Genomic DNA, 21,069 nt, shown 5'->3' with positions numbered 1-21,069 from the left:
AGAGAAACAAGACGAATTAAACAAGCGAATTTCATGTTACGATCAAACGTCAGAAAACAAGCGTACGTGGGGCATTAAGTGCTGACGCGGCTTTCGCCGTGTGTTAGAAAAGCGTAACACTCGGAGAGTTTTAACGTTTAAGTAACTTTAGGAATTCATTTCGTATATTCGATGTTTTGAGCTTCGTAAATATACATTGCTATCAATATTTAAATAGTTTCAGTTATACAAACGGATGACTAATAACAAGAGAATATTCTTTCCATCTTTACTTCATCCGAAAATTTTATGCTGATGCGATTGCTTTAGATAAGGACAATACCGACGCGTAAGTGACCCCAGATCACACCAAAGCATACAGTTATAGAACTTTGCATCGGGCGAGGAGGTCCGGTCTGGCAACCAACGCATACCTTCTCTCCGGCATGCGGGTGACGGCTTGGAATGTTTGTGTTCATGCTGGTATGTGTGGCGTTATCGAGTAGTTTGCCGTCTATTAAGCCAACCTGCGGGGGGGGGGGGGGGGGTATTGCTATGACGGTCAGGAATTGGTCACCAGGGAATCACTGCGCTGTTTTTGCGTGCAGTAACAACTACAGAAAAAGGAAACCGCTGTTGGAAGAATTATGCCATGTACATCACCAGACGCGGAGTTCTCGTGGTTGTGGACTCTTCAAGTTGCATTGTTTTTCTCTTGACGAGGAGCAGCAGCTTCTATTGCTTGCCAACTTAGTCAGGAAATACTGTCTACCGTCAGCGTGTGCTCGGGTATGTTCAGAGCACTTCTTCTCAGGTGAACGAACCACAACGACTTCGACACTGATGCCCAACCTCGGCTATGAACCAAAGGTACGCTGCCAGCCGGTATTCCTACAATGACAATATTTGCCCAAAAAACAGCCCTACGTAACATTTCTCTCTATACGCAGGTCAAAGTTCCACACAATCTGCTAGAATTTGCAATGTTCTCTGCAAACATAAACCTTAAAGTTATCAATTGGGTAAAGAACTACTTAAACGATCGACAGCAGAACGTAGTCCTTAACGGATCAAAATCATCTGCGGTAACCGTTACGTCCGATGTACCACAGGGGAGCGTATTAGGACATTTGCTTCTCCTGATTTATATTAATAGCATAGTCGATGGTATTACCTCCCACATTAAGTTATTCACACATGATTGTGTAGTGTTTAGAGTGATTAAATCGCACAAGGATGCTGAAGTTCTGCAGCATGATCTGTACCGAATATCAACGTGGTGCCAAATATGGAAAATGAGTCTAAACGTCCGTAAATGTTGCTCTGTATCATTCACCAACCAGATTAGCAAACTAGACACAACATACGAAATAAATAATTCAATAATTAGCAATGAATCCTATTATAAGTACCTGGGCGTCTATTTTTCTGACAATTTCAAGTGGAATAAACACATTGACATAACTGTGACCAAGGCAGGCCGGATGCTATACTTCATACGCAGAAATTTTAGGCAAGCTTCACAGACCGTGAAACGAACCCATTATCTCATGTATGTAAGACCTATTTTAGAGTATGCTTGCGTAATCTGGGATCCCCATCAGCAATACTTCATTGACGCATTGGAAAAAGTTCAAAACCAAGCAGCCAGATTTGTTAGCAACAACTATAATTCCTTTGCAAGCATAGCAGAAATGAAACGACCATTGAAATGGGAGACACTGGTGGTAAGGGGGCAGAAAATCAAGCTTAAACTTCTTCATTGTATATATTATAATGTAAATGCCATTAACCCTCTTGATTATCTGTTCACACCAACGCACGTCTCTAATCGTCAAGACCATTCACGAAAAATATTAGAATACCGTTACAAAATCCACTCTTTCGGTAGTTCTTTTTTCGTAAAAACAATACAGGAATAGAACCGTCTACCGGATGATCTCGTCAATGAAACTGATAATGATTCCTTTTTTTCTTCACTGTAACAACTCATACATTATCACTGCTACTAAGAATGGTTTGCTGTCTCGAAGCGTGTGCGTGTTTTCAAATGCATGACTGTGACGTTGTTTTCACTCACCAATATTCGAGTGTTTTTTTTTCTCTTAAAACATTTTGAGTGCTGTTTTATTTGTTGAATCTATTGTTTCGATAGAAAACTATGTAGTCAAATTATTATGTGTACCTCCCCTACGTAATGCCTCACGGCGATGTAGGTGAAATGCAAATAAATAAATAAAAGTGCCATGCCACTAAGAGTCACTCAAATATCGCAGTTTTAAAAAAACATAGAAAGGGGGCTCGCAGGCACGTCAGCGCCGTTGGATGTAGGAACTGTATTCAAGTGCACACCTCTAAAAACAAATGAGCGAGAAAGATACGGTCACTCTTTCAGAGTTGAGAAACAACTTATACAACTTATGCGCAGTTAACAAAAGCCGTCAGTGCCACAAAATAAAGATGGTCCACTACACTCCAACGCATGGCTCCATGCAAGAGCGGTAGCCGGCGAGACGGTGTGGCGTAAAGAAATCTTGTTGCAAAAGCGGATGACTATAGCTAAAGAAATATATTCCCTACGCTCTCGAAGTGCTGTTGCTTATTCTGAAAAAGAAAAACCTGAAAATACTACGCATTCTTTGAGCAGCAAGTTGGTGCATATATAGAAGCGGACTCGTTCGCGACACTCTAAAATAAAACAATTGACCCTCGATGACTTGAACCTTGTCAGAACGTCTCGTAGACTCATTTTCTAAAAAACCTGCATCACTTCAGTCAAAATTCACCGCGTAAGAAGTAAGATGGGACGATAAGACCACAGCCGCTCGTATACTTCCTATGCAAACAACAAGCTTCCCGCATGCCAGATGGGTTGCCAGACCAGACAAGGGCTGCCCCCTAGCCAGATGGCGGCGCCCGCGAAAAAAACGTCTATACCTGTTTAAATTATTTGTTATTGCATGAAATATTTTTGTAAGGCTAGGACATGTGAGAAATGCGTATTTCAGCAGTTTCCTATTGTGACGGAACATTTTTACATCTGTAGCGGCTCGACGTATTTTTTTTACAGTAAGTTCATTTGCGCAGCCAGAGTGCTGCTGTTTGTATAATTATTTTAACGTTGTAGTGATCTGTTTAAAGCACTTTTCTATGCGTGGTATTTATGTGCAAGCAGCGCTGCGCCTGGCTGCGCTCCATTGGGGCAAGACGGGAAAGGCGCGGTGAGACATTTGCTTTCTCTCACCATGTTTTTTGGGGAATGCTTTCGTTAGTGGTGCTGTCAAGCATAGCGCTGAGCATTGAAAGTTGGAGTTATCGGCTAGGATTTCAAACATGGTTAATTGTGCTGTGTTGAGATGCAACAACGAGTCAAGGCGGAAAGCTGACTATAGTGAGAAGACTAATGAGGTCTGCTTTTGTTTTCGTTCTGGCTGTTGTTCGTCGCCAGTGCAATCAGACACTCGAGATCTCAACGAAACGTCGGGCAGTATGGTTTCGTCACCTCAACCGCCGATACATTACATTGATAGAAACGCTACGCACTACAAGGTCTGCAGCGAGAACTTCGTTTCTGGTGAGGAAATATTTCGCGTTCTTTTAATGATTTCAAAAATTGGTTGACGTATGTTGGTCGACGCTAATGATGATGTAGCCGTGGTAGTTTGCAAAATGTGTGAAGGCTTGTTTTACATAGCGAACTTGAAGCTAGTTCTGCATACGTAGTTACCCTAAATAGGGATGTTTGCACAGCTAAAATAAAAGAGCTGCGGAAACAATTTGCTCTGGGCTCATTGCTTTTTCCTTTAGTCCTGGTACGTGTCAGTGTACGTACCGTGCAGATGTGTCATGAATTTGTCGCACTAACGCAGTTCGTAACTGTATCATACCGTTTAGTATAGCCTGCCTGCTAAAGGTGGCAGCTTGGGTCACTTGGTTTTAAATGTCGATAGCAGCTGTAGGGCGAGAAATTAAGAGGAATGGTAGACGGGATGCGTGCTCAGTTTGTTTTTGTTTTTTTTCTTCTGAATCAAACTTACTTGCAGGAGTGCTTAGGCATCTGCTGTTGTGCTCCAAGCGAAGCGCGAGTTCGTCTTTTGAATTTCCAGTCACAGTATGCGCATTGTCACGTTTTCGAAACACACGGATGCCTATGTGAATGAATATCCAAGCTTCAAGTTTCAAGTTTATTTCGCATTTGCTTTTTACAAGAAAAAAAAAAGAAAAAGCAAGGGCAAGGAAGAAAAAGCTACAGAACAGCAGTTTTACGAGGTTCCTGCCCCGTTAGCTCGGCGACAAAACATAGAGCATATTTATATATAGAGAGAAAAAATACAGATTCACACGCTTCTTTGTCGACAATATCAATGTTTATACAACATCTGAACACTTTCCCATTTATGCGTAACACAAAATATCAACATCTTTTCACATACAACTTTTTTCATGAATACATACGATTCAGCATAAAAAAGAAGATGCATTTGAAATCGGCAAATAATATCAATATAATTGTGCCCTTATTTAATAGCTTTGATTTTAACGCCTTTTTTGTAAGAGTGCTCAACTCGGTTTTTGAGGAATACAACACATTTAATACCCAAAGCACTTGGTGCTGCAATCGACATGAGCCGTAATTTGTTCATGAAAATGGCAAAACCCAATGATTTCGTTTTCTGAATTCATATAATGGCTCCTGTGATACAACTAAGTTACAGAAGTTTAAAAATATCACATTGTTGCACCGCCAATACTTCTTTATTTTCAAAACAAGGTTGTGTCCGTAAAAGTGTTCAGTAGGCCGTACATTGAGAGCGCGGAATATTTTGTTGGTATATGCATCAAATGAAGCAGTGACAATGTGCCGAATAGTTTTCTTTTGTAAAGTTTGTAAGCTATGAATGTTTGTTTTTGATGTTGTGCCCCCCATTATATTACAATAACTGACATACGATAGGAAAAGACTGTTATACAACATAAGTTTCGTTTTGGTAGGAAGCATGTATCGTAATCGGCAGATAACACCACATGCTCTAGCTAGTTTAAACGCAATACGTTCAACACGTGCGCCCCAGTTTGAATGATTGTTAAAGATAACGCCTAATCTTATTACGTTGTCAGCTAATTCTATCTTGTCTGCACCTAGGTAAAGATAACTGCAGCAGTTTACATGTTTCTGCGGTGTTATGAACACTACAGCCCTAGTTTTTTTTTATTAAATGGTCATCAATTTAGATCACTCCACTTTTGCAAAATGCCTAAGGATGTGTTTGCTACGTTTACGAGATATACGATGTCATGAAATTGAAAAAAAAAGACTGGTGTCATCCGCATAAACTACAAACTGAGCAAGTTTCGTTAAATTTGCTATGTCTGTAATGTAAAGATTGAATAAAACAGGTCCAAATACGCTACCTAGGCGAACACCTTGTGTTAAGGATCTTGCTGATGAGAGTTTGGTGCAATAGCGACGCACTCTTTTCTGTATTGAAGATATGAGTTTAGAAGTTTGAGTGTAATGCCGCGAAAGCCGTAATGCTACCACTTTAAGAAGAGAGTTTGGTGGTTATTAGAATCGAAAGGTTTCGAAAAGTCAATGAAAATGTCTAAAGTTATTATTTGGTTCTCCAAATTGTTTAGGATTAATTTCTTGTGACAATAGAGCAAGCTCCGTTGGCAATCCTCTGCGGAATCCATACTGTGAATCTCGTAAGATTTTATTTTTATCACAAAATGACGTTACTCTTTTACATAAGACCTTTTCGAGGCCTTTGGAGATTATCGGAAGTACAGAAACTGGCTTATAATTTTTTCATTCATTTGTGTTGCCGGATTTAAATAAAATGATCACTTTGGAATGCCCCATTTTTCAGGAAAGATGCGATAGATAAACAGATGTTAAAAATAGGAGTAAGCACATCTACCACAAGGTGAAGCACAAAATTGATCGGTCAAATTGGAAGTCCATTTATATCGCGCGATGTACTATTCTTTAACGACATAAACGTCTTGTATACTTCCTCTGCCATTACAGGCTCAAAAAACGCAGTACGTCTGTTAAGGTCACCCAGAAATGAAGTGGCGTTAATACATTGCGTTCTAGAGTTCAGAAAGATAACGGCTTGTTAAATGTGTTAGCTAATGCTTCACCACCTACGACGTTATTACCTTATTACCAATTGTCAGCTCTAGCTCCTGCTGCTTGTCACAATCGGGCAGAAGAATCTTATTTATTTCGCGCCTTACGACATCTGGGGCCAACTCTAATAAAAACTTTTTCCAAATGGCTATTTCTAGCATTTCTCAATAACTTATTAAAAATGTTTCGGTATTTTTTGAAAGACGAGAGGTCCTTGAGTTCCCGAGTCTTTACAAACTTCACGCACAATAAGTTCTTTTCACGAATCATTCTGAGACCCTTTAACGAACCCCAAGTGGTGTAGAACCCTTTCTGCGGCGTGTCATGAAGTGTTCATGGTATGTGAATTCCAGAAAAAACTTATGGCCAGACTAAATTATGTCCAATGTTGTTTTTTTTTGGAAGTTTCTGTGGAAGCGAAACTTGTGTTATTAATCCCGTTGCTTCATATTGCTACGGCAACAGCCCGGCTCACACCGTAGCAATATTATTTTGCGCAGGAGTCCTTAAAACAGTGTCAAATTTATTTCGTGTGGTTTCGGCTCGACCCCAAATAATGGTTCAACTTCTTGTACTACAAATGTATCTATTGTTAAAAATGTGACAGTTTTCCACAACTTCATGCAGTGCTAACACAGTCTTGTTTACACTTTTAAGAAGGCAATCCTACCTGATGGATGTTGCAAACCAGGACTGGGCACCGATCTTGCGCCTGGGGTATGACGCTAACTCAAGTACTAAATCTGAAGAAAGGTAGGCTTGGATAGGCTACTTTTGGTAATACACAATGAATTTGAACTGTGCAACTGCCAATCAAGAGTGAATACTGCACATGCAAGAAAAATAATGATGAGACCTCAGTAGGTACTAGTAGACATTGTAGGTGGTAGTAGATAACGCAGCTACATTTTATGTAGCACTTTAGGCAGCAGAAGGCTGCTAAGAGCCAGGCAACCAAAGCATTTTTGCATTATTTATTGAAATTTATCTGCTGCTCAAGTTGCCAGTGACGGAACTGCAGTATAAGTTACACAAGCATAAAGTTATAAGCGCTGATAGGTACGTTGAAGCTGTTATGAGAATAATAGTCTCAGCGGAGAGCAGGCAGATAGTAGCTTACGAAATGATGAAAACTCTGGTAAGTATTGATGGGAATAGTGAACAGTTGTACAGGTCCAATCATAATTAGAAGTATTGGAGCAAAAATGTTTTCGCATGGAAGCTTTACGTTTTATTTCAGGTACCAGCGACGTAGCAAGAGGGCTGCGACTTCAAAGGAAATTCTTAATGTCAATGACAAAGTTCTCCAGTCCTCAAATCAATTTATTGTGCAGCAGAGCACTGCGTGTAGCCCTATTACAAGTAAAATGGTTTTATCATGGCTTTCCTTCAAGACATGCCGCATTTTTATAGAACCTTGTTTTCTTACAAGCATGCCACTTGGAAGCCCCAATGCAATAGGTAACAAAGAAGCGGTTGAGCCACTAACATGTCATTGCACAATCAAGAGTGGTTCAGGTCAGTGCCCCGTGCGAGCTGTCCGTGGCTTATTTATAAAGGCGACTGTTTCCTTTAATCACATTCAAAGTCTTGTTTTTATACAGGCACACCATGTGGGAGCCCCGTTGCAGTGCGTGGCGAGAAAGCTAATGAGTCCCATGAATCGGATTGCACGGTCAACAGTGGTTCAGGTCAGTGACCTATATAAGCTTTACGTAATACCATGCAGTAATTTACACCACAGTGTGCTTGTAATGGAATGGAATTATATCCCGCCACATGATCTAGTGTTTAAGGTGCTCGGCTGTTGACCCGAAGATTACGGTATCGAATCCCGCCTGCGGTGTCTGCATTTTCGCTGGAGGCAAAAATGTCGAGGCTCGTGTTTTTAGATTTGGGTGCATGTTAAAGAACTCAGGTGGTTGAATTTTCCGGAGCCCTCCACTACAGCATTTCTCATAATCATATCGTGTTTTTGGGTCGTTAAACCCTAGATATCACTATAAATATTATTGTAATTAAATTTAATTTTTCTTTTGCTTTTATCTTTTAGGTATTGGCAAGTTACATACCTTCTATCTTGGTGTGACTTGTCGTCTGGCAAAAATAACCAAACTTCACTGTATGCATATTACCTACCCAATTGCCTGCAGTAAACAGTGTCACTTATCCAACAGACCTGCAGTGCAAACTATTTGCTGTTTCCCTCTTTCTGGAGAAGTGGGCCCATTATCTGAGCACAGGATACTCGCAGTAGTGGTCAACCAAGGCTGTTCCAGAGACAATGTTTATAGTTGTGAAATACCAATGACAACACTCCAATGCAGGGCCATGTTGAAAGTAACTGTAAGCAGTTTCAATCTGCAACGTGCTGCACCAGTAGCTGAAGATTAAAATAAGGCAGCTGACTTGCATTGTGATTTGCATTCGCACATTCGCTGAGGACCTGAGTAGTTTAAGAACATTACTTCAATTATTGACAACAACTCGCTGCAGGCCCGCCATTTGTGCCATCACCCGAGTTAGGCAGGGCCTCATCTGGTTCTACTGTTGGGGCTGCTGTGGATGCCTCATCTTGTAAGTACTGCATTCGTTCCGTTTGAGCAAACCAGAAGTGTTGAACTTAAGTACTTTGTAGTATTATCAGTTAGTTATTTTAATTCTTGAAATGCACAAAAAAGATACAGAACCAAAAGGCGTTTCATACGCCTGACAGAAGCCTCTGCACCTGTAGTTCGTCGCAGATACACATTTTTTGTGTGAATATAAAAAGCAAGAAAACTTACATGTCATGTAGCACATGCACGCTAACAAAAGAACTATATTGATAAAAGCAAGCAACACATAATAAACTTCAAATAATACCAATACACAGTCTTACACATTAAAAGAGGAAAAAACAATGCAGGAACAAAACTGGATGCATTGTTTACCACAATAAAACGACATACTTTCCGAACACTAATGAATATGTCATGACCCAATTCTACCTCTTCTGCCCTGCCGCGGTGGTCTAGTGGCTAAGGTACTCGGCTGCTCACCTTGCAGGTCGCGGGGTCGAATGCCGGCTGCGGCGGCTGCATTTCCGATGGAGGCGGAAATGTTGTAGGCTCGTGTGCTCAGATTTGAATGCACGTTAAAGAACCCCAGGTGGTCGAAATTTTCGGAGCCCTCCACTACGGCGTCTCTCATATACATATGGTGGTTTTGGGATGTTAAACCCCACAAATCAATCAATTCTACCAACTCTGTTTATAAAATATAAATTAGTGTTGATGAATTATTTTTATCAAATTTTTTTTTTACTTTTTAAGTGTTTTAAGGGATTCTAAATGTCACTATCTCGTATTCTTTATCAGATGTAAAGTTTTCTGAAACTACTGTTCAAGCCACCACTGCAACAGCTGAAGCTTCAGTAAACACCACTTCATGTAACACAGTGACAAATATTTCAAGCACCGTGCATCTGAATATGACAAATGTATAGCAATGTGTTGCCTGTACATTTATTTCAGTACTTAGAGATGCTGAAACCCTAAAAGACATTACAGAAAGCATTCTGAAATGTTATTAAGCGGATAATCAGGCTCTACGCACCGAGTTGCTGGAGGTGAAGGGCTCTCTATACACACTTCAGCTATCGAAGGCGTCTTTGGAGAATGATGACAGCCGTATGCAATTTTACACATATCTACCAAGCTATACTGTTCTGACTGTACTGTTTACTTTTGTCGAGAGTAGTGTGCCACACAGGGCAAACAATACTCTTGTGAAACTTCAACAGTTTATGCAACCCTAATGAGGCTGTGATTGCGAGCGGCCTTGCAGGACCTGGCTACTAGGTTTGAAGTAAGTGGATCGGTTGCACTGAGTATCGTTGCAAGCGCCCATTTACAGTCGCAATATGTTCTCGAGGGTACACACTCAGCGGCAAGGTGGTCCCGTTTGCTTCATAAACTGGTGGCTTTCAGAAAAGCATTTGTGACAAACATTACTGTCATAATAGACTGTTGGCTTTATCTTTCAAATCAGCCAAGCCACAGCAACACGAATATTTGACTGGTGGATGAAGACCATGCATGTATGTTTGAAGGAGCTTGCAGAGTGACTTAGCCGTGAACAACCTCAGAAGACCATGCCAATGGCTTTTAGAAAATCCTTTGTGACAAGCGTCGATGTCATAATGTACTGCTTTTAAATATTCATTCAGCGCGCTTCCTCAATGCTTCCAAGGTCGCAGACATGGTCACGGTATAAGCAGCATAACACAACAAATTATTTGATTGGCATGGCACCTCAGGGAGTCGTCAGACTCATCATTTTTATTTCCGAAGGTTGAGGAGGCCGGACCAGTGACAAACTTATAAGATATTATAGTGGAATTTTAAATATTCTTTTCCCAGGGGACATAGTTCTTGCAGACAGGGGATTTACCATTGGTGATGCTGTAGGCATTCATTACGCATGCCTCAAGATCCCTGCGTTTACAAGAGGCAAGCCTCAGCTTCCAACCTGTGCAGTTGAAAAAAGAAGAAAAATTACTAATGTCAGAATGCATCTGGAACACGCGACAGGCTTTTTGAGGCGGAAGTAAGATACTGTCGAGCACCGTCCCAATTGACCTCTTGCGGTGCGAAAGGAAGACACTGCCACACAACTTGACAAAGTTTTTGCAGTCTGTGCTTCACTGACAAGCTTGAGCAGATCTGTTGTGCCAGTTGACGGATCATCATTTTAATGATGCATTTTGACCTACATGTGATGTTGCGGAGATGTTACTGTGGTAAAACTGATGCACGCATAGGTAGGCAAAATTGTTCGATATCACTTAAAAACCACCAGGCCTGCGTCAAACGCGCAGCAGAGTCACGGTGATAGCTGGGACAGAAGATATTTGTAGTGCACTTGCGTAGCATCTACTGCAGCATGATTTATCACTTTTGTGAATTGGGGAAGCACCCACTGTGCAAATATTTGATTTTTTAGGGTGAAGCAAGGTACCCGCTACACACCTGGAAGGCATTTGGCTCACATTGAAGCGGTGGCTGATGACGAAGAATTGTACGCGAACCGTTTTGTGATAGGTTGGAGGTTTTCAGCGACGAAATCATTATGCAAATCACTTTTTTACGCCCGTTCACAATTTTATTTCCCTATGTGGGCAACTGTGGGCGCAGGTTAGCCAGATGAGGACAGAGGGCGTTCGAGGACAACGAGAGACTTTTATATACACGAAGACGGACAAAGGGATACACACAACATAAACTCACACATATATACACGCGTTCACGGTCCTACGCGAAAGGGAGTTAATGTTCTGGTTCGTCCACTCACATTCTACTCTTGGGGCGTGAACATTGCGCTTGACCTTGAGCTCTCTGATAGTCAGGACGTGGTGTGCTTTGTGCTTGCGGAGTTCGTACCGAGGCGGGGCCCGGTCTAGAAGATAACCGCCAGGGGCATCCCAGTACGCTGGTCAACGCCTGGGCTTGCCTGTACAGCACCGAGAACAGCGTACCGCCCGTCTGCTGCGAACAGACCTGGGACAGCGTCTCGCTCCGAGACCAGAACAGCAGCTGGCCGTGACGAACGCCGCTTCAGACCAACGTGGGTGGCGAGGTGGGGCGACGCCCAGTCCAGGACGCACCCGAGGACTTCAACGCCGAGACGAGGCCCGGGACACGGAGGGTCAAAACGAGCAGCCGGGGCGTGGCCCGAACTTGTCCTTGATATCTGCTCTCTGGGGCTAGGTGGGGCGATGCCCAGTCCAGGAGGCACCCGAGGACTTCAACGCCGAGACGAGGGCCGGACACGGAGGATCAGAACGAGCAGCCGGGGCGTGGCCCGAACTTGTCCTTGCTCTCAGCTCTCTGGGGTTAGCCGAGCTGTCCCCGTGGCTCGGAAGCTTTTTCACGTGGTACGCGCACGAGCACGCGCATAGGCGCGCTCATAGTTTTACCGCTATCACCATCATGATGATTCCCGCGCACCTTGAAATACTAAATCGGCCCCGCACACCGATTTTCTACGTCAAAGCATGACGCACACTCTCCAGGGCAGCGTTTTTTTACCACATCTTCCCCCCAGTTCAAGAACAGTGAAACGGTGGGATAAAAAGGGTAGGCATGTTCATAGAGTAGACAACGTAATACCCGCGTCATGAGTTCTTTGTGTACACACACACACACACACACAAAATATATTTACACAGAAAAAGCAACTATTAATGGATCATCTCTAACATGGTCTGTCAAATGCAGTTCTATGCAAAATCTCTCACTTAGTTAGACGTCTCTCGCCGTTTTTTTTATTGGGCTTGGACGCCGATCGCTCGCATGACATGTCGTCTGTCCCGTTGACGTCTTCAACATGAGTTGGCCCACGCCATCTCACGGCCTTCTGCCGTCGTAGCAGCAGGAGTGTAGCGGTCGCTTGGAAGCTCCGCCCTCGAGCAACAGCTCTCAGCCGCTTCGTTAGTCCCAGTAGCACACCTGGGTCGTGCCAGCCACCCGGAACGGCAGCAGGACCAGCGGCCTACAGCAAACGGGAACTCGTCACCACTCGGGACGGCAGCCGAAACAGCGGAACCTCGCCTGGTCCCTGAGCTAGTCACCCAGCCAGAATCAATGCCTCATTCACCGGTTGTGCAGCTGTCAGGAACGGCAGCTGGAACAGCAGTGGATCGCCTGGTTCCTGGGCCAGTCACCCAGCCGGAATCCAGGACAGTACAGAACCTAGAGGACGTCTCCTAGTTCCCCGGACCGGTCGTCCAGCCAAGAACCGTTTGTCCTTGCCCGCTTCGCTGCTTCGAACGCTGTCACGTGCTTCCCGGTGTTGAAGTGTTGAAGAATATAGGAATGCCTTTAGCTTGCTACCTTTGTTGTTGTTATGCATCTAGTTCGAAGTCCATTGTCGTGTCGCAGTTCAGTTCGGAATCGGTCAACCAGGGTTGTACTCTTCCTCCTTTTCTTCCATGTACTAGCACAGAACCAGAGTTCTTTCTTCCTATGTGCTTCTGTGTACCGCGGTGGCTTCTCGATGTTCATATAGATGGAGCAGTATTCAATCCAAACATTTGGGTCCGAGCGCCAAGCTATGCAGTCCAAAGCACGCCACATCTTTCGGTTGTCTTGAAGTTGGTGCGCCTCCGCACGGTACGGAGTACCATGTTGTGGGCTCACAGCGTTCCTACCTCCACTACTACGTTTGGAGTTCCGGCCCCTCTTGCTCGAATTATGATCATCTTCTGGCTCTATTTTAGGGTTTGTCATTGCCACTCGCTTTTCGTTGGGCTCCGAAGCAAGAGTCTCAGATACGCACGACGTGCTCTTTCTATGGCCGAGAGGTTTCAGCTGACCACTGCAGAGGCCATGCTGCTCTATACTTCCGTCACCTTCAATGCCATCACATGTCTGCTTAACACATTCACTAGCAGACCGTGTACCCAGAGCTACATCACCACGTTCTCCAACACACACTTTTTGGGTGTACCTGACAGATTTGTGTCCACATCATGGATAACTATCTCATCCTTGAGATTATTGACTTGGTCCTCTTCATTAACCTCCTTAAGCGCTACCCTATTTGCAATCTCTCGGATTTCCAAGATAGCTGTACTGATCTCAGACAACAGCTTCTCTCCTTCCTGTCGCAAACGCACACGCTCATTGTCATTTTTGCACATGTACCGCAGTTCGAAATCAATTCTCTTTTGTTCCTCATCAAGGTCTTCTTGCAACATTCGCTCTAAGTCGGCGCAAGACCACCCGACCTCCTCTTCAATACAAAGCAGTCTTTGCACGTTTACAGGCATCCTGTGTGCGACCAATTCTCGCCTGAAAGATGTTGAGTGCCGATCCTGGCAAGGCCCATGTCCGCCCCGATCGCGTGCAATTTCTCTAAATTCATCGGTTCGTCCCGCCCGTCTGGCTCTCGGCAAGAAGGTAAGGCTGATCTATCCTGGCAAGGCTCGCCAAAATTTGTGGGGAAACTGTGGGCGCAGGTTAGCCAGATGAGGACAGAGGACGTTCGAGGACAACGAGAGACTTTAATATACACGAAGACGGACAAAGGGATACACAAAACATAAACTCACACATATATACACGCGTTCACGGTCCTACGCGAAAGGGAGTTAATGTTCTTGTTCGTCCACTCACATTCTATTCTTGGGGCGTGAACGTTGCGCTTAACCTTGAGCTCTCTGGTAGTCAGGACGCGGTGTGCCTTGTGCTTGCGGAGTTCGTACCGAGGCGGGGCCCGGTCTAGAAGATAACCGCCAGGGGCATCCCAGTACGGTGGTCAACGCCTGGGCTTGCCTGTACACCACCGAGAACAGCGTACCGCCCGTCTGCTGCGAACAGACCTGGGACAGCGTCTCGCTCCGAGACCAGAACAGCAGCTGGCCTTGACGAACGCCGCTTCAGACCAACATGGGTGGCGAGGCGGGGCGACGCCCAGTCCAGGACGCACCCGAGGACTTCAACGCCGAGACGAGGCCCGGGACACGGAGGGTCAGAACGAGCAGCCGGGGCGTGGCCCGAACTTGTCCTTGCTCTCTGCTCTCTGGGGTGAGGTGGGCCGATGCCCAGTCCAGGACGCACCCGAGGACTTCAACGACGAGACGAGGCCCGGACACGGAGGGTCAGAACGAGCAGCCGGGGCGTGGCCCGAACTTGTCCTTGCTCTCTGCTCTCTGGGGCTAGGTGGGGCGATGCCCAGTCCAGGAGGCACCCGAGGACTTCAACGCCGAGACGAGGCCCGGACACGGAGGGTCAGAACGAGGAGCCGGGGCGTGGCCCGAACTTGTCCTTGCTCTCAGCTCTCTGGGGTTAGCCAAGCTGTCCCCGTGGCTCGGAAGCTTTTTCACGTGGTACGCGCACGAGCACGCGCATAGGCGCGCTCATAGTTTTACCGCTATCACCATCATGATGATTCCCGCGCACCTTGAAATACTAAATCGGCCCCGCACACCGATTTTCTACGTCAAAGCATGACGCACACTCTCCAGGGCAGCGTTTTTTTACCACACCCTAGGACATCCTAGTACTCATGTTCATATGATTCATTACGTGACATGAAGCCTGCATATGGTAAGCATTGACGGGGCTTCAATGACCGGAAATTTTGTCTGAAACTTGTACGAATTCTGAATGAAATTTTGAGCACTAATGCTGTAAGGAGAAAAGCTGGGAATAAAGTATTTTTCTATATAACTTTTTTCCTGTCCTTATTGACAATATGTTAGGTAACGCACATACTGTCGACCAATTTGATAGTTCTGAATTCCATGATGAATGAAAGCAAATTCCACAACTGTCACGTCTGCATTGAAAATTCAGTGCACTGTAAACATACCCTCGAGTGGTAAAAAAAGTAAACAAAAAACAGGCACTTCATATAAGTAAACATATTTATTAGGCGCACTCAGAATGTGCTGAGCGAGTACACGCCGTTCAAAAAACATCTATACCTGCTCAAAATAAAACCACTGAGCCAGGCAGTGAGTAAGTCAGCTGTTTGATGTTCGGAAGAACCAGGAAGCAAACACACAAGTTAAAAGTAACCACCGATGAAAGTTTGAAGCAGCCTGCGATAGTCGGACATCGGAGTCAAAGCTGCTAGGAAACGTAGAAGTGGCGTCATCTCGAGGCATCGACGTGAAGTGAGGACATGGGAGCCTGGCCCGGTGCTGCCACTAGAGTATAATCAATTTCACTATAATGCCTGTAGCCCACGCCGCTTACAATGCAGATGGGATTGAATTAGATCGAGTTGAACTGTTGTATTTGATTGATATGTGGGGTTTAACATCCCGAAACCACCATATGATTATGAGAGACGCCGTAGTGGAGGGCTCCGGAAATTTTGACCACCTGGGGTTCTTTAACGTGCACCCAAATCTGAGCACACGGGCCTACAACATTTCCGCCTTGATCGGAAATGCAGCCGCCACAGCCGGGATTCTAACCCGCGACCTGCGGGTCAGCAGCCGAGTACCTTAGCCACTAGACCACCGCGGCGGGGCAACTGTTCTATTTACTGACTTAACTATTTAGGATGTGGATTGGATCAGATCTCATTCGACCTGGATTGCTGCATTTACAATACTATCGATTTGCATCGCCACCTAATTTGCGCACCTCTAAAAAACAAGTTTAAGCAAAAAAAGAGTGCTACTCGCATATTCTGTGTGCCCTGCCTAAACAACGAGTAACGACAAAGTTGCAAGAATACAGCCGTACTGCAAAATTGTAATTGTTTCTTTTTTTTCTTTTTTCCGACGAACACAAGCATTTTTGTATTTTATGTCTCTAGTCTCTGATACTTTAAGTGCAATGAAAGTCCTCTGACAGCTGCAATGAAAGCTGGGGACAGCGTTTAAAGTGCCGACGTTTCAATATGTGGTGGCAAGAAGGAATCTGTTAAGATGCAACAGCTTACTTGATTCCGCAGATAAATCACAAATGTTAGCACGTCGCCTTGATTTACGTACTCTGCTGTGGACGTGACGCTGAAAAATAATTGCAGATTTATTTGCACAACCTCACAAAACTGACGGGCACGAGACGGGAGCATGCGCAGTAGGGGTGTAGACACCACCCCCGACGCTGCATTTGCTAGTAGGTGCGACTATAAAAATCTTCGCATGCAAAAGAAGCACCAGGAATCCAGATACAGATGACTGTACATATGCTGAACAGGCGTGATGGTAGGCTTATGACAATGTACTCTTGCTGCTAATGTCACATAATTAGGCATAATTAAGTACGCTCTGCCTTTCTTATGGCTTTCATTGTGAAGAAGGCTATGTCCTATATCAGGTACTGAAACGTCGATTCAGTTGTGTTCTATAGGGTGTTCTATGGGTGTACCCTTTCGCGTTTACACTGAGAAACAATAGTTATGCACTGTCTTTTTTTTTTCGCACATCTTCTAGCTGCTCTCTGTAGTTGCACCTGAGAAAGAGACTTTTTAAGCTTTGAGCAACGCTAATGTTCATTTTTGTGACGGCCACACAGAACTGCTCTCAGTTTCTATGACCTGGCCTGATTTTTCAGAAATTTCCTGACTTTTCTATGACTTTTTCAGAAGGGTCCTCATTTTGTGACTTTTACAGGTTTTGATCGATATGTGGGGTTTAACGTCCCAAAACCACTATTTGATTATGAGAGACGCCGTAGTGGAGGGCTCCGGAAATTTCGACCACCTGGGGTTCTTTAACGTGCACCCAAATCTGACTTTTTTTTCAGCTTTTCCAGATTGGTAGACACTCTGACATAACATGCTGCGCCTATTCTATTGAAGCAAGAATCTCTTTTTTTTTTAAATCCATCGATCACCCAGCAGAAACAAACCTGCTGGGAATAAAGTTCTTCTCAACACATACATTTGTCTTTTGCAACTACACTTCATATGCCTTTGAATACTCTATAGCTTTAAACAAACGTGTTGGGCAATACATGTCAAGCCCAACATGTCAAAGCAAAAATCTTCAAAAAGATCCAACAGGGGCAGCTCTAATGCTAGGAATAACGCTACAAATATAAATTATGTGATGTCATCAAAATATTCTGCATTTGTTGGACAGTTGCCTCACAAGAAACATTGTAATGATAATGTGAACAGTTTGGGGACTTTGTTCAGTTTCCCTATCGATGCACTGTAATCACTTTTGCCTAAGGTGATCTTTCAGCAGAAATTTTCCAGGTCCTTTCATGCATGCATTTACATCTAACACCAACAGAACTACAAATACGCAGTACAATCACATTATTATCACCACCTGTCAAAAGCCAGAATAGCCACCTGTTGCAGCACAGACTACAGCAACACGTGCAGAAAAGAATGAATTAGGTTATTCAGGGTGCTCACTTGGACATTGAGCCTTGTTAACTCCAGTGCTGCAGCCAGCTCTATTAGAATGTGCGGTTGAGGATTCATGGTGCCATATACGCTAACGTCCATCTGTTGGATGGAGCATAAAACTCGATTCATCGAAAAATGCTCCCTTTCACCACTCAGTGGACGTCCGGTTGTGGTACTGGTGTGAAAATTTCAGTCTTCATCACCAATGGACCGCAGTCGGAATAAATATAGAACCAGACATCTCCTTCGGAGGCCCAGACACAACAATTTTCGCTGAACAGTAGTTTGAGAGAAATTTTGGTAGCCCCTTGGTTCATCTGGGTGGTCAGTTGTTCAATGATTGCACGTCTATTCACCTTAACGCATCTCAGCAGCCATCGTTGACCTCTGTTATCGATGGCCTGTGGTGCACACCATTTTTCTTTCGTTGCTAATTTTGGACAGTCCCATTTCGCCATAGGGACTGAAACTAGCTCCTAAATGCTGTAATTTTTCAAGGTGTTCTCGCCTTCGGCACTACATTTTTGAGGTTCTTCAGTTCTTGGTCTTCCATTCGAGGCAAGAAGACTACAACTGAGTTTCCCCTTTAAAGAAACCCCTATACCATCCAGAGGCTGAAATTTCATTGTGCTGTTGCAGTTGTAAATACGCCTACAATGGCCGCGTTTCCATGAAATTTTTCCGAAACTGTGCCTTAATAGCAAAGTTGCAAGCTTTTTATGATCCAAAAGAGGCCCTTACTTGTTTCACTCCTTGATTCGTCGGCTTGTCTTTCTTCCTGGCTGAGTGCTCCTCACCGTGTGTGGAGGAAGAGCGCCAAGCGCACGCACCTGTGAGCAGGCAAACGGTCTTGCAGTTGACGTCACAGCTAACACTTTAGGAGCTAAACACTGCTGAGATGTTCGAAGAGGAGAATGGACTGTTTCTTGAAATTTGTGGGGTGCCCATGGCTCATAGCGTTGCCGCATTTAGTATTGTTGATCGTGACGGCATTCTGCCTTCAATGCATGTATTTAGAAGAGTCTGGTGTTGGTACATAACTTGGAAACAAAAAAAAACCAGCCTTCAGAAACACAAAACCAAGAATATAGAGAAAATGACGACACATGCCTGGTAATGACAACAGTTTATTGAAAAAACATACCCTCAGAACCAAAACCAAAAATGCCCATGCATCCTACATATTCAAGGTGGGAGGGTCTAAAAAGAACGGTGCCCCGCCGCGGTGGTCTAGTGGCTAAGGTATTCGGCTGCTGACCCGCAGGTCGCGGGATCGAATCCCAGCTGCGGTGGCTACATTTCCGATGGAGGCGGAAACGTTGTCGGCCCGTGTGCTCAGATTTGGGTGCACGTTAAAGAACCCCAGGTGGTCGAAATTTCCGGAGCCCTCCACTACGGCCTCTCTCATACTCATATGGTGGTTTTGGGACGTTAAACCACACATATCAATCATATCTAAAAAGAACGGTGAGCATGCAACGATCGACGAAGCATAACCAAAACGCACATGTGCTTTGAGAACATTGCTGATAAAAAACGCAAAGTGTGGCACTTTCTAATTAAAACGTAAATAAAAGATGCCACACTTTGCGTTTCTTAATCTGCAACGTTTTCAAACCACATGTGCGCTTTGGTTGTGCTTCATCGATCGTCACACGCTCACCGTTCTCCTCAGACCCTCCCACCTCAGACCCTCTCATACGTAGGAGGCATGCGCATTTTCGGTTTTCTTTCCGAAGGTATTTTTTTTTTCAGTAGACAGTTGTTAGTCCCCCGCTTGCGTGATCGCTTTTTCTCTTCTTGTGTTTGTGCTTTTGAAAGCTGTGTTTCCTTGCTTGAAGAAATGCGTTTATTTGAAATGTTAAAAAAACCATCGGAGGTGGCTTGCGAGCCCTCCAATCTCGACTTTGAAAGTATGTGGTTGTGACATTAATGGGACCTGACTGTACACTCCTTGCGTATTACTCCTTGCGAGGCTTGCAATCCCTGCGAAACAAAGCCTTTGCTTTAGGACGACTCTTCAGGTTGGCACACCCAACGTGAAAACATTTGCCCTTGCAATTCTTGCCACTACATTCCACCATGTCACCAGACTCTGGGTCCCCACAATTCCAATGCTGCAGTGCTTAATCATCAGAATTGTCTCCAAGCACGTTTCCAAGCAGTTTTTCACTCTCTTGTGATGTCCAGGTCTTGAAAAGGAGCTCTGGCAGGAGGACCGTCGTGAAAAAGGCTTTACTCCTGGTTACGACGCCTTCACAGAAGTCAGAATCCACGAATATCCGCTCAAGATGGCTTCCTGCTGGTGTCCACACAAATAAATCGCAATAACTATGCTGGCAGACGAACAGCTGCATCTGTATTTGTGTGAAATACGCATGCCATTGTTTGAGCTTGAATGTATTGTTGCTGTCAACTTCTAAACAGCCATTTTTTTCGTTTCGTGATGTCATTCACACAAGCAGCTGAGAAAAGGCACTTAATTTCCAAAACATCATCTTGGCATCTAGCACAAGAAACCAGGCCGTCTGGACTCGCTGCTAAGTGAGTCTCGAGAGGACTAATGTGTAGCCCACACTTCTTACACTCAAACTCTGTATGTTTCCTGAATGCTTGAACAATGTATTGTCTTCTGGCAGTCCTTCTTGCGCATTCTGCAAGAGGTGGCCGCCGAAGAAAACCTACTGTCCTCAGGGTAACAAATCTTCTTAACGAGGCTCGGAGATGGCGGAGTTAATGACGTCCGACAAGCCGCGTAGGCCGTCGATGCTGTGACACGACTCACTATGAAAGCGAACCTTGTTGCTGAGACCGAATGATCTTTGGTAACTGCTTCAACGCCCTGACAGACCTTCAGTTTCAACAGAATTAGTTTTCACAATATTGGCCAGTGTACAAAAAATGTCAGATATTTTAGCTCTAGTGGTCCATATACACATTATACCTCCAGTGAATTGCCTTTGTTTTTCGATTCCTTTGTCTCGCATGAAAAAATTAAGATTTGTGCACCTGTGGTGCATGTCACTCAAAAACCTGCACTTAGCTAGAAGATGCCAACTAGAAAGTTGACATACATATCTAAGCAG

General features: G+C 44.4%; 1 protein-coding gene across 2 annotated transcripts in view; it reads left to right on the top strand.

The window, feature by feature from the left end:
- Positions 1-3,065: 3,065 nt before the first annotated feature.
- LOC142784068 (uncharacterized) overlaps positions 3,066-21,069 on the top strand; it is a 37,108-nt gene continuing 19,104 nt past the window's right edge. Inside the window, exons 1-3 of one of the 2 annotated variants that reach the window (XM_075882740.1) lie at positions 3,066-3,200; positions 7,720-7,806; positions 8,612-8,692. In XM_075882740.1, coding sequence (XP_075738855.1) covers positions 3,143-3,200; positions 7,720-7,806; positions 8,612-8,692 — 226 coding nt within the window. In that variant the 5' untranslated portion in view covers positions 3,066-3,142. The other variant, XM_075882739.1, reaches the window with a different exon arrangement.

Source organism: Rhipicephalus microplus, unplaced genomic scaffold, assembly GCF_043290135.1.
Source record: "Rhipicephalus microplus isolate Deutch F79 unplaced genomic scaffold, USDA_Rmic scaffold_13, whole genome shotgun sequence".
NCBI classification, from domain to species: Eukaryota; Metazoa; Arthropoda; class Arachnida; order Ixodida; family Ixodidae; genus Rhipicephalus; species Rhipicephalus microplus.
The sequence above is the reverse complement of the archived record's forward strand: the minus strand, read 5'-3'. Positions and strand labels throughout refer to the sequence as shown.